Source organism: Seriola dumerili, unplaced genomic scaffold (genome assembly GCF_002260705.1).
Source record: "Seriola dumerili isolate Sdu_G_001 unplaced genomic scaffold, Sdu_1.0 BDQW01000120.1, whole genome shotgun sequence".
In the NCBI taxonomy this organism is placed as follows: Eukaryota; Metazoa; Chordata; class Actinopteri; order Carangiformes; family Carangidae; genus Seriola; species Seriola dumerili.
The window spans coordinates 734,015-748,109 of NW_019174375.1; the positions used below are offsets into that span (position 1 = coordinate 734,015).

Here is a 14,095-nt window from a genome sequence, read left to right on the forward strand (position 1 = left end):
TAGAGACACCGGTTCGTGGCGTTTTCTATCTCTATTCTAAGATGGACAAATATTTACTACAACACACAACAAATTTTCACATTTCTTCATTTTAGCAAGGATAAAACAATATTAGCATTTGAGAACGACACCTTCTACAAAGGTTTAAGGCCCAAGAGATGTGTAGTTCTTGAATGCTAACAAAATAACTTGTGTTTATCTCGGTTAAAACATTGAAGTGTAAAAGATTTTACATTTTTAAACTATTTTGAATTCTCCGTCCGAAGCTAGTGGAGCAGAAGCTAGCTTAAAAATGGGGGGTTGGGGCTTCTCCTCTGTTTACACTTTCTATTTTTAAAATCGACTTCCATCTAACCAACTCTTTCCACATACATGAACGCAATTTAGGTCAAATCTCATCAGCTAAAAAACCCATCTGAGGTGCTGTTCTTTTTCCATGTGCATGTTTCAAAGCACTTAGTGTAAATTCCTAAAACCTCTTTGGCCTCTGAAAGTCGCCTTAGCACTTGAACCATTCAATGAAAATAATTATAATGACTTCAAAACAAAACATTTAAAAGTCTTTAAATGCTATGCAATGATCCTACAAATAAGAGTAGCTCCATTTGCAGGTGTTTTACTTTGAAATATTGTTTAAATTGGACATATTCATGTATAAAGTAATTGCTGACATATCAGGAGAGAAAACAAATGAATTGATGTTGTTAAAGGAAAGTGAAGAGAGAGGGGGGAGTGAGAGGAGAAACAGATGAGTGATGGTGTCGAGCGGAGAGATATGCATCAGTGGGCAGGCTGAGCAGGATGTCTCTCTCTTCAGGTTTCACTCAACTCCACATCACTCATGTCTCCTTCATCCCTGTTTCTCAGCCCGTCTCAGGATAATGTCCATCTCCAATCCAATTAAACATCATGTGTTTTTTTACAACAGGGATTAAATCTTCATAGCTTTGGATTTCTTTGCTATCACTTCTAAAAGGTTCAGTTTTAGATACTGTCTTATACCTAAACTGTGAATTATGTTAAAACCTTTCTAGACATCTGAATTATCATGATGTAGCACAGTCCATCCCCATGTCTGAGCAATTAAGGTGGTCCAAAAAATCTGACTGTAACTGGTGGAACAGCCAAAGCCTGAAAAAAAGACCCAGCTTGTAGAAAATATATTAATTTTAAATCTTCATTGTTAAAACTAATGGAACAAATTCTTTCATGTGCAGTCAAGTCTTATTCAACTAAACCTAAAAACCCACAAGCAGCTTCATCAACAGACAGACTGTTAGGTCGTTTTGATGAGCTGGGGAATCCATTTCCTTAAAAACCTTAAACCAAAATTTGACTCGTCATCACCAGGGGATCTACAGTGGGTTCTAATGGGCGTTCTACTGGAATTTATGAGGTTTCTTCTGCATGTTCCGTCACTAAGAACAGAACCTTAGGGTTCATTATGAAAATCATCCCAACTGTGACAGTCGAAGACAAAAGTTGAGCAGATCCAACAAATGCAAAGCTTCTGCTGTAATATCTGGTAACAATCATTAGGATACAGTCAAATTAAAACTGCAAACAAAACAAACAAAAACTGAAATTTGATGCTACTCTCTCAGATAATAGGACTTTAAAATGTTTAACTTTGAAAGATGCAACGTCGAGTTAGGATTATCTTCAATAATAGCCCCCCAGGAGTTGAAGGACGTCATCTACAGGTTGTAAGGAAACAAACTGTGCTCTTGAAGGGTGAACTCAGATATGTGTTGAGACAACCAGGAAGTCATGATAAGGCACATTATATGGATTCAAATGAACTTTAAAGAACATCTCAGCATGACACAAAGCGGAGAACATAAAAAAATACAGTGTTAGTGGATCCAAGAGATGTAATAAAAGTTCTTAAAATGACACATACATGGTCTATGAAGCACCATTGCTTTTATATATATAGTATATGCAACTGGAAAACTATGATTAATTATGTGGCAACTTCACCTTCTTTACAATATTCAAAATGCTACATATCTGAAGTGAAACTTAGAAAACTGATATTTATCTTTAAATCTGAACTTTTTTTTCTTCTGTTGTTATGTTTGTTTGTTTGTTTGTTTTTCGTTTTATCTTCTTAAAGCAAGAACAAAAAAAAAAATACTGGCCAGCCAACAGATTCAATAGATATTTTAAGGATAAAACTCTGGGGGACAATTAAAAAAAAAAAAAAAAAAAAAAAAGCCAAAAAAGGAAAAAAAAAAAAAAAAAAAAAAAAAAAAAAGTCACAACACGGAAAAAACAGCACGAGAGGAAACGGCACTGCGAGGGATCTACAGGGGTAGATAAGGACAAAGTACCAGGACACATAAACACTAAAAACACTATCTTCAACATTAGTTTTGTCTTTTTTTTTCTTTTTTTCTTTTTTTAAATACGTAACTTATATGTGTACAAAGCTCTATAATCCATACTCAAAAGTGGTCACCACACAAAAGACAATTACCTCGAGAAAATACAGTGAGATTAAGAAAAGGAGAGAACAGACGAAGAAACGGTGAGAACTTGATGATGATGATGATATTACCGAAAATAAAAAAAATTTTTATTAGTTCGAAACTGATCCTACTCTTAGTCCATCGTCATTCTGTTGATTTATTTCTGGTATTGGCAGCCACTCTCATGAATTAGAAGAAAAACTGGCCTTGTCCTAATCACAAAGAATAATACACATACACTCCACCTTCAAGTCACTTCACAGGCTGCTGCTGCGGCTGCTGCTGCGGCTGCTGCTGCTGCTGCGGCTGCTGCTGCGGCTGCGGCTGCTGCTGCGGCTGCTGCTGCGGCTGCGGCTGCTGCTGCTGCTGCGGCTGCTGCTGCTGCTGCGGCTGCTGCTGCTGCTGCGGCTGCTGCTGCTGCGGCTGCTGCTGCTGCTGCGGCTGCTATGTACATGTACTGCATGTGTAGTCTGAAGTGATTATAGTTGACCTCACACTGTCTGGTTTGTGCAATGTTGTGCACAGGGGTGGGGGGGTGACCTCTCCTTGGAAGATGTTTAGCTTCTCCGCTTTTGCATGTATCACCTGCTGCTATTACTTGTTGTATAGTTAACTGAATATCTTTGGATTTTGGACTGATAATCAGATTAAAAAGAATAAGATAGCTCGGACTAAAGGGCTTTTTTTTAATTTTTTTTTAACCATTTTCTGACATTTTATAAACAAAACAATCGATTCTTTGAGAAAAGAATCAAATTTAAAATCAAAATAACTGCATGTTGCAGCCTTACAACTTTATAATGTGTTTTAAATAAACATTTAAATAATTTTTTTTTGTCAGATAATGCAATCTTTTCAAATAAAGCTGCAATAGAAAGTTTATTATGATGTTTTACACAAGTCGAGCAAGTTTCAAAAGTCTGATAATGGATAAAATAAAAATACATAACAGAAAGTAAAACTATATACTATTGTTAAGGGCAAACGCTGAACCTGCAGGAGCGGTCTGCCCCGCCCCCTTTATATAACCTGTGCACACACCTGGTTTTTCCGTATTGCGTGAAGTGTGTCTGTGTGTGTGTGTGTTTGTGTAAGCCTGCGACAAATAATCAAGTGAACTCTTACAGTGTAAGTGTGCAAGCCAGTTTCCTTTGTACAAGCTAGCTTTGTTGCTGACTATATAACTGAATTAATTGCACAATAAGAACAAACCCTGTAGTCACACGAGCTACTCACCTGATGAACAGGTGAGAGTGAGAGAAACATGTTAAGGTAAATCAAAGGGAGATAGAAAAAAAAAAAAGGAAAAATAAAACTTAACAATATTCAACTTACAGTAGAGTACATGTATTGCAATATATGTTTATTAGTGTGTCTGTGAGATAGACACAAAAAAAAAAAAAAGGTAGGTAGAATAACGACATAAAAAAATAAATGAGAGGAGAAACGAAGCAGTATTGATACGGTAAAGTGTCCTGACGATTTGGATTAAATAACGTGGGGAGATCTGATAAAAGTTAAAGTGTCTCAATTCAATGACAGAAGTATAGACTAGCGATAATAACTACAATAAAAAGCACAATGCATGTGTAATTAAAACTGACCCAAACTGATGTTCTGAGTCGGAGAATCACTGAACTACAGGTGATGAGCTGGGAGATGAAGAGGCAGGTTGATGAGTGTGTGATGAAGGCTTTGATTCTGCTCATTGATTCCAGATCCTCAAATCTAAATATGATTCAAGAAGCAGTGAAGTATTTTCAAGACGTTGAAATAATTGTCGACATCATCACGTACAAGATAAATGTTTTTTTGTTGTTGTTTTTTTTACCTCAATTGGAAATCCCAAACTCCTAGTCTTAAAGATTCTGGAGCGATATAATTTCAGGCGTCAAAAAAATTGCAGTTTTTGTGCAAAATAGAAGCGATTTTTAAAAGTCGACAAAACACAGTGTGAATGTTCTGAGTTTCCACCGAGCGATGTGAATAAACCTGGGTTTTCTCCTCTCGTGATATCGTTCCAATTAAACGTGACGGCGGTTTTTACAGACGCCACAACTCGGATATGAAAAGTTCCATTTCGCAAAATATTGCTTCAAGTTAAAATTGTGCATTAAGCAGGTTAATAATACTTTTCCTATTGACATATTATAATTTCTCCTGCGTGGTCACAAGGAGATAAAAATGATGCTTATAATAAATAAAATCCTGCTCTTGTTGACAGATTTCTATTTATTTTTTCCCAGACTTTAGACTAATTTTTGCTTGTTTCATGTGATTTAATTTAATAAGTTTTATCCCTACGATCATTAAAATGAATCAATCCAAGAGGAAAACAGACGCAAATGTTGGGAACAGCTGCTATCACCAGCGCTGTGCTGTGTTGGTTACCGATCTTGCATATTGCACCTTTTTTTCCGATCAAAAAGTTTGGGAATCAATAAACGGAATCAAAGAGCGTGTCTTCGAAAAAGAATCCTCGGTTCTTATTGATTTTAAAATGTCTACGAGTCAGAACCGATTCACGATGCCCAGCTCTCGCTCGAGGCTTTGACTGGAACTAGAAAAGTGGTCTGGGGTCTATCTGCTGGTCAAATGCACGAAGTGAAAGAACACAGTGTCTCTGTTAATGTGTAGGTAGAATAACATCCTCTCCTCGGAGCGAAACGAGTTAGCCGCTAGAGAGAAGGTAAGGCTGGGAACCGAGCTGCATAGAGTTCATATCAGGGCTGTAGTTCTGCAGAGGAGACAGTGTTGTAGGTTTGAATCCCCCCACCCCACCCCCCCACCCCCCCGTGTGCCTATGTGTAGCATGGTCATGGATTCCCACGTAAGTCACGGCAGGAAACAGCTGGTATGACGCGGCGTATGGCTGTAGGTGTTTGGGCAGAGCTGGCCTTTAAGGCAGATCGTGTGTCTAATAACCCGTTTGCACCAAAGACCCGGCGGTGACCAGAGACGTCCCGGTGTCGAGACTTTAACACAGGACTCAGGTCGGGCATCGTTTTGGACTGACCCGCGTTTTCTTACATGTCTGGGTCCTGTGTGTGTGCGGTCGGCTCAATGCAGGGCAACGTTCGCACATCGGTGGTCGACCTGCGTCTGATTTGAGTCAAACGTTTGCGAGGGGAAACAAGGGGGCGTAAGTGGCTTGACCCTGATATCTCAGCTTGTTTAGATGGTCAAGGCACAGAACTACAGAGAGAACCAGTGAGGGGCCGAGTCATATAAGCTAATGAATACCATTCCCTATAGGTAGCTTAGCCTCAGAGCTTTCAGAAAACCCAGAGGTATGAAGGTAAAGATTTAGGCTCTAAGTCTCGGGTTGCAGGTCGAGGTTCAGGGCCGGGATTAAGTCCGGGTCTATGGTGGGGTTTGAATCTGGGGCTCTAGGTGGCCTGGTCCAGGGCTCTCAGCAGGTCACAGCCCTGGAGGAGGTGCAGGTTTCCCTGCAGCGGGACGTTGACCTCGCAGTCGTAACGGGTCAACTCCGGCAGACAGGAGGGCTCAAACGAGGGGCCCAGCAAACGACTAGCTAGACCTGGAAAATGACAGAGGATCCGTGTGAGTGATTCAACACAAACAAACAGGCCCAAGACACCGACAATCTCCACTTTATCTGGTCGTTTTGGACTCAAGCAGAAACCCAGAAACATTAAGAAGCAAAGAAAATCTGCCACAGTTTGACCTGTTTCCATTAAAACTGAGAATAAATCTTTAAAGAAGAGAAACTAAACTTCTCGTGAAACCAGTTGATTTGCACTGGAAACAGGTTGAAATATTATTAATGCACTGGCACATTTGTATCTTATATGCGCTTAATGAATCAATTAAAGCATAAAATGAGTCCATAAGGAGATTTTTTTTATGCAGCCTATTAGTAAATAAATCAGAAACCGGATCCAGATGTTCGATATGTTTCCTGGTAGTTTAACTCTCTTCACAGTCAGGTCAACTCACCGGCGGGCTTGTTAGAAGGCAGCATGTTGTAATCGGTGTAGTTGCAGCTCTTTTGGGCGAAGACTTTCTCGCTGGCGCCGCCGATCCCGTTTCCAGGATACTGAGACTTCCTGTGCTGCTGCAGGGAGCTGAGACACGAGGACATGCTGCCTGACATCATCCTGCTCATCCCCGACTCTGAGAGGAAGGAGCGAGAGGTCAGGTGTTTGTGATTGGGGAGAGAGAGAGATGATGATGATGACGATGATGATGATGATGTCGTGATATTTTTCGGCAGGCTCACACGTCTCGTTACCTGTCAGTGATCCTGCGCTGAGGGAGCGATCCATGGCGACACAGCCGTTGCCCCTCATCTTCTTCCATGTGAATTCTGACGCCTTACTTTCACCCTGAAACACAGTCGGATCAAACGGATTCTCCATCAGCTGTTTGTCAACGAAGAAGAGCGTGAGAAACTGACCTTCATCATCTTTATACCTTTACAGTCTTGATCTCGTTATCAATCAATGAAGACGTGATATGAGGTGTTAAAACTTTTGCATATTCTCTATTAATCATGAGCTGCTTCTTCTTTTTCCACTGCAGATACTACCCCCCCCCCCCGATTCTTCTCTGACCAATCAGCATTCTTCGGTGATTCCGCGTCGTCTGCCTGGAACCTCAGGAATCGATAAAGGCAAGGTGTGAAAAACTAAAACCTCTTTTTAGTCCATGTTAGAAGAGGAGAAAAACGTACGTCCGTCTCATTCTCTTGGACACGATATCTTGGTAACGCCTCGACAGAACTTCTTCAAATTTGGCACAAACATTCACTAGGACACCGGGGGCGAACTGACTAGAAAGGTCAAGGGTCAAGGTCACTGTGACCTCACAAAACAATATCTCAGTAACGCCTTTAGGCGATTCCTTCAAATTTGGTAAAAAATGTTGACCTGGACTCAAGGACGAGCTGATTAGACTTTGGAGGTCAAAGGTCAGAAAAACACTTTTTAGCCATTAACCCTGGTGAAGTTGACACGAAAAATAAAAAAAGAAATGTAGCAGGTAATATTCAAAAGTTTTGCACGATGAAAAACCAAAAAAGTGGAGTTGGTTTGAGCACGAGAAACTCTCATCACTAACGCACCGGCACACTGATGATCTTCACCCCGTAATGATTCTTTTCATGTGAAAAACACTGTCTTCATCAGAGACACTCACCACAGCCATCTGGGTGAAGGAGCGCTTGAAGCTGTTGGTCATGGCCACTCTGGCGGGACTCATGTCTCTGTAGGCTTGTATAAAGTTGTCAATGGACCTGCACGGACACATGAGCACAGAGTTAACACTTGATTCAATGCAAAGACACAAACATCTCTAATTTTTTTTTTTAACTGTGTCGTTTCAACCTCCGTTGTTCACCTCTGTTTCTGCATGAGATGCGTCATGTTCTGTTGGCAGGACGGGCGCGCCTCTCCTGTCAAAGTGTCCATGCGGTAGGCCTTGGTGGCCTGTGGTTGTTGTTGTTGGTAGGTTAACAGAGGGTCCGGCGGCCACTGCAGATTCTGCCTGCCGCCCATGGAGGACAGAGGGGTGCTGGCCGGGGCCTGGTACGGGGGATTCTGCATGTGACCCATCATGTATGACCCCGAGCGGGGGTTCACGGTCCCATGGCTGGAGCCTCTCTTCTCCCCTGTGGCCCAGGCTGCAGCTGGCTGGGGCTGGTAGTGGCCTTGGGGCTGAGGAGGGGAGGACAGGGGCTGGAAGAGGCCGGCGATGTTGCTGGAGCTCTGATGGGATGCCTGGCGTGTTTGCGGCAGGCTGCTGCTGCTCCCCATGGATCCCGCCGGACCCCCCTCCAGGGGCTCGGACTCCGGGATGATGGGATTCAGCTGGAAGTCCTCTCCGTCCATGGGGATATAAGGAGCCAGAGTCTCCAGGTCCAAGTCGCTTAAGTCCGTCTGGGAAAGTGAAAGACGACATGGTTTGTTAGAAATGAAACGAAAAGTAGTTTAGACAAGATCGACCAAAGTTCAAACCCAAACAGAGAAGATTGATGCCAAGAGACCTCCGCTGAGAGAGGAGGAGAGACAAGGAAAGTCAAGGCCTCGTTATTCAGATGAATGGACTGACAGCACAAAGAGACAAAGAGGAAAAACCACCTCAGTGTTTGCAGGACTGTTGCCCTCTGTGTCCAGAGCAAACAGCTTCTCCGTCAGCTCCACCTTCAGGTCACTCTCCACTGAGCTGTAGTAATCACCTGGGCTGCTGGGCTGCAGGGGGGGGCGGGGGGGACAGGAAATACAGAAACAAGGAGCGAGAAGTGAGTTTTGACAAAGACGGTATTCACTGCTCTTTCCAAATATCCACCCCCGTTATTCTCACACACACTGCCCACTGTTGGTGTCCTTTAACCCCCCCCCCAGGCCTCACTGAACACAGAAAGAACAACCAGTCAATCGCCCACTAACTAATCACTCTTTTCATTTTAACACTCCGTCCTCGTCCTCACCGTGGAGCAGCTGCTCAGGCTCGGGGTGGCGCTGCCCGGCGGCGGGTTCTGCTGCACTGTGAATGTACCGGCCATGTTAGCCATGTCCCCTGGAACCGGGACCGGAGCCGGGGTCTGGCCTGATGCCGGAGGGCCCGCCTTGTGACTCTCGCTGGCCCAGGACGGAGGTCCTGGAGGGAGCATGGCGGCGGCGGCGGACACCTCGAACTGAGGGCGACCTGCAAGAGAGAGAGACGGAGGTCAGGGCGAAGAGTAAAACAGCTGATGCCACATGAGGCTTCAACTTTTGGGTAAAATCAAAACAAATAAATACTTAAACATCACCACGGCTACAGGAAGTTACTTTTTTGACTGGACAGCAACAGGACGCCTTAGACTATGTAGAAATCTATGTATAAAATATATTCAATAGCAGGTAACCATAGCAACATGTATGTATGTAGAAAACTTTGGGTTTATTTGAAGATTAATATAATTGGAAAATTGATTCTTCAGGAAACACAAATTAGGACAGACGTGAGTACAGACCGAAGTCGAGGGAAACGATGGTGTCTCCGGGCGTCGGAGCCAGCTGGGCCAGGTCCTCGGGCTCCTCTTTGAGTTTGGTGAAAAGGGCGTCTCCCGGCTCTCCGGTCACACCTGCGCCTCCGGCAGTGAAGAAGCTGCTCATGTGGCGCGGCTTGAACAGGGACTCCGTCTGCTCCAAGGAGAAGATCATCGACTTCTCCTCGATGTCGCTGCAGGGTCGGAGACGGAGAGGCGGCGTGAGACGGGGGTTTTGTGAGCGGACACGAGAAAAACAAGAAATCCGATAAATCCAATTATTCCAATAAATCCCAGCAAATTTAGCCTCATTTTGACAAAATCTGAAATCTGCCAGAACCACAATACCGGGGACCGCAGCGCTCACCTGAGGACATAGTTGATGCACACGATGCACTGGGGCTGCGAGTTGCGGCTGTTATAAATAACAGTTCCCTGGGTTTCGACCCAGATGTAGCCTCCGTTCTTAGCCAGCATTCGGTACTGACCGCTCACCGCCTGACCCTTACTACACACTGCAGAGAGAGAGAGAGAGAGAGAGAGAGAGAGAGCTATGAGTGCATAATGTTTGGTCACAAAAGGGAGCTACAGTATGGAACTGATCTGCTTGCCCATGATCATATCCAGGCTGACAGCCAGCCATAACAGGCCGCTGTGGTCACAGCCAGCGACAGTTACTTTTATGGTTTTATGCCGCAGAAACAACTGTCCTCTCGCTTCCTCGTCTGATCAGATCTTTTACGATCGTGGCGAGGGACACACCTCTTTCACGTGTAATGTCACCGGTGCGCCAAATGTGACGTCATCTCCTCTAAAAGTTTGTAAACATTGTTCTTCTGAGAAAATAAGTTTTGTCATTTTTGGTCTGTTTTAAATAAATTAAAGGTCCAATCCAGTGTAAAGGTCTGTGTCCATGTGTAGTGTGATTATAGATCAGCTCTAGCTTCTATATTAATACTGTGAAAGTATCAAAGCCTCAGTCCACAGAGAAATGCACACAGCCTGTATTCAGAAACTGAGCCTTAAAACCAGCCGTCAGGACTTCTGGAACTTTGTGATGTCACAACAAAGCAGTCACTGAGGCTCAGAGCCTCCTCTCTTCTGATTGGCTCACCGACCTGTTGTTGCTAGAGCTCCAGAGAGAAGCCTGAGAGAGGAGATGTAAAACTACATTGAGAAGAAATCACAAATAATATAATATCTTCTTACAGATCAACACTTCAAAATAAAACACAGAAGAAGAGGAAAAAGTGAGACCTTTGAATAACGACAAACATATTATCTTTCTGCTAAAACAGGAACAACACACCTCTAACTCACCAGTGACTCATTGGAGTTGTGTTTATTGAACACTATCATTGTTCGATGTTGTGCAAAGTTATTGAGTTGCTCACATTTTATTGTCGAGAGCGGGAACAGACACTGAGCTTCTCAGAAGGAAACGAACCTACAGTTCAGTCCATTAAAGTCACAGATTTTTTTTTGTTTTGTTTATTTTTTTTTGTTATTTAAATGTGTAATTATTGACTTATTAATTAAACATCTGTGTATTTATTTTGCATGAGGCTGTGAAGTCAACTGAAGGTTTGCAGGAGTAAAGTGGGATGTTTGACTTTGAGCTGAGAAGGAGATGTGCTGGCTACGGTCCAAAGTTCAGCTCTGGCGTGGGAAAGGACCAGGACTGTGGTCAGTGAGTGTACATAAGGCCAGTGACTGTGTGTGTGTGTTGTGTGTGTGTGTGTGTGTGTGTGTGTGTGTGTGTGTGTGTGTGTGTGTGTGTGTGTGTGTGTGTGTGTGTGTGTGTGTGTGCGCACTGAGGAAGCTCAGGGCAACATTACATGATGTAGCAGAGAGCGCTGTTAGCATGTGCTGATCAACACACTGGTCACGTTGGCCGTGAGAGCGGGTCGTGTGTGTGTGTGTGTGTGTGTGTGTGTGTGTGTGTGTGTGTGTGTGTGTGTGTGTGTGTGTGTGTGTGTGTGTGTGTGTGTGTGTGTGTGTTACATGGAGAGAGATAGAGAGCCCTTTATATCAGCACGTTTCAGCCAACCGAGGACGGTGGACACAGACGACTAAGACCACGGGAAACAGAACATAAAATCCACACAGAGCACAGAACACACACGACCTCACCTCAAATCTTATTGTTTTCTATAGTTTTAGTAAAAATCTTTGAATGAATAAAAACTGCAGTTACTTCTTGTTAAATAAAACTTAAAAGGTTAAATCTGAAGTTACATGTTTCTTAGTCGCATTTATTGATTCTTCAATCAAACATTTCCTGATATCAGACTGAAATCAGACTTTTGGAAACTTTTGTTACTTTATTTTATTTTTTTAAGTTCCTGTGGTTGTTTTTAGTAAAACAGTGTTTAATAATGATAAATGCCAAATGATTATGGAGGAAAAATAAGAAAGAAAACTTGTGATTGTGGTTCTAAAATTCAGGAATAGTTCCACTGCAGAAAACCCTGAGCGATGCAGCAGGTAACAGCAATGTTTTGTTTTTTTACAGTGCACACACACACACACACACACACACACAAGCTGCCATTATGTTGCTAGGGTGTTTTTTTTTTTACAGAGGTAAATTACCACTTTTCCTCTTGTTCTGTCACTGTTGTTCAGAACCTTTAATGATGTAGTACTGTCAATGGAGAGAAAAGCCATGACACTTCAGAGCCTCGTTAGTGCCACACACACACACACACACACACACACACACACACACACACACACACACACACACACACACACACAGTGTCATTAGATTGTAATAGTGGCCACCTGGTCCCCTGTCCACTGTGTTTGTGTTTGTGGCAGCAGATGTGCAAACCTCATCAGGCCATCAGTGGCTAAGCTTAATTTAATAAAAGACATCTTAATACCATGTCCCTGCTCTGCACACACACACACACACACACACACACACACACACACACACACACACACACACACCTAAAGAAAAAAACCACATGCACATACATATATACAGACAGAAATATATAAGCACACATATCTGTAGAAATAACAAAAAGTATAGATGCAGGAGTTTTTCCTTAATAGATAACACCACTAGAAAGCATTAGCCAACCAGCACAGCCAGGCTTTATTAATTAGCTGCTAATGCTAATAATTAGATGTGTGTGTTTTATGGTTGAATGTTTCACTTTGTGCCGTTATCACCAGATCTCCAGAAATATAAATGTTGTTTTTCACCTCTGAATGGACGTGACATGCTCTGTTTTCAGCCTGTTAATCAGTGTGTGTGTGTGTGTGTGTGTGTGTGTGTGTGTGTGTGTGTGTGTGTGTGCTTACAGTTGTGGTGGCTCTTGGTGACGCTGTCTGAGTCCAGGGCGTGGTAAAAGTCGTAGACTGAACGACCCACCAGATCCTCAGGAGTGTAACCCATCAGTTCTGTTACCCTGCAACAAACACAAACACACACACACACACACACACATTTAATAACACACAGGATCTTATGTCATTAATTCAAACCTCTCCCAGGCGATGCTCAGTAGACAGCTCCTGCTCTCCATCCTGAACCTCTGCACTTCAAAAGGCTTCGCACATGATTCTTAAATCAGACAGAAGAGGTGGACACTCGTCCAAAAATAAGAATTGTTCACATTCTCTGTCTCCGCGAACTCCCTGTGCTTCTGGGAACGGCTAATCTCTCTCTGTCACTCTCATCACGAGTTCACTTTGTTAATGAGGATTTTGTTGCTGGCTTTAGTTCGCTCATTTAAAAAATCCCTTTTTTTCCCCTTCTCCTTTTATTTCGTTCCAGCTCTTTTTTCTTTTTTCCTTCTCCCTGTAAATACTTTAATGTGCAGGTTTGAGCGGGGGGGGGGGGGGGGGGGGGGGGGGGGGGGGTTACAGGATCACAGTAATCTGATCAGCAAATAAGAGACATGCAAGGGCAGTCGAATTTAGTTACATGGACGTATGAGAGTGTTGAACATGAAAGAAAAGAAAAAAAAAAGATTGTTGTGCTGTAAATCAAACAGGAAATGACCCTTGAACGCAAGGTCTTATGGGTAGAAAGGAGAGCGGGGAGGGTAATCTGGGACTGAGAATGCAGGCGACGAGTTTTAGCCTAAATTAAAGAAGGTGGAATGTGACTTTTACCAGTTAACGGTTTACCAAACTTATCCCCAATAAATAAACTGATTGTGTTTGTCACTGATGTTTATGAGCTCGGATTATTTTCTTGTAGATATTTAAAAAAACAACACAATACAATGGTGCAACTTTTGTATTAAACCAAGACTGTTCATGTTTTACAGCTGCCAGCAGCTGAGTGCGACACTGTGCATTGTTCACAGTGTTAATACAGAACCTAGACCTGATCTATAATCAAACTACACATGGACGGAGACCTTTACACTGTAATAATATTTTCTTTATTGCCAAAAGATCATTAAATGCTTATAAATATTGGCTGTATAAAATAATTTTAAGTGAGTATAAATGTACATTTTTAAATTTAATCTAAATTTTTATTTCCTGCTCTGTGAATCATACTCTACGTTTCCCTCAGGGTTCAGATCAGACCAGAACCATCACATTCACATTTACATTTTTAACGGACTGTGTTTCAGAGCGACTCTGATCAGGGAGT

At 42.7% G+C, this 14,095-nt stretch overlaps 1 protein-coding gene across 1 annotated transcript in view; it reads right to left on the minus strand.

The window, feature by feature from the left end:
- Positions 1 to 5,275: 5,275 nt before the first annotated feature.
- LOC111223860 (endothelial PAS domain-containing protein 1-like) overlaps positions 5,276 to 14,095 on the minus strand; it is a 44,641-nt gene continuing 35,821 nt past the window's right edge. The window contains exons 7-16 of the mRNA XM_022748151.1: positions 12,787 to 12,893; positions 9,836 to 9,983; positions 9,454 to 9,662; positions 8,926 to 9,143; positions 8,576 to 8,686; positions 7,836 to 8,374; positions 7,635 to 7,731; positions 6,730 to 6,823; positions 6,435 to 6,611; positions 5,276 to 6,015 (exon numbers count right to left, since the gene is read on the minus strand). Of these exons, the coding sequence (XP_022603872.1) occupies positions 5,864 to 6,015; positions 6,435 to 6,611; positions 6,730 to 6,823; positions 7,635 to 7,731; positions 7,836 to 8,374; positions 8,576 to 8,686; positions 8,926 to 9,143; positions 9,454 to 9,662; positions 9,836 to 9,983; positions 12,787 to 12,893 (1,852 nt within the window). The 3' untranslated portion in view covers positions 5,276 to 5,863. The remainder of the gene's footprint in view (positions 6,016 to 6,434; positions 6,612 to 6,729; positions 6,824 to 7,634; positions 7,732 to 7,835; positions 8,375 to 8,575; positions 8,687 to 8,925; positions 9,144 to 9,453; positions 9,663 to 9,835; positions 9,984 to 12,786; positions 12,894 to 14,095) is intronic.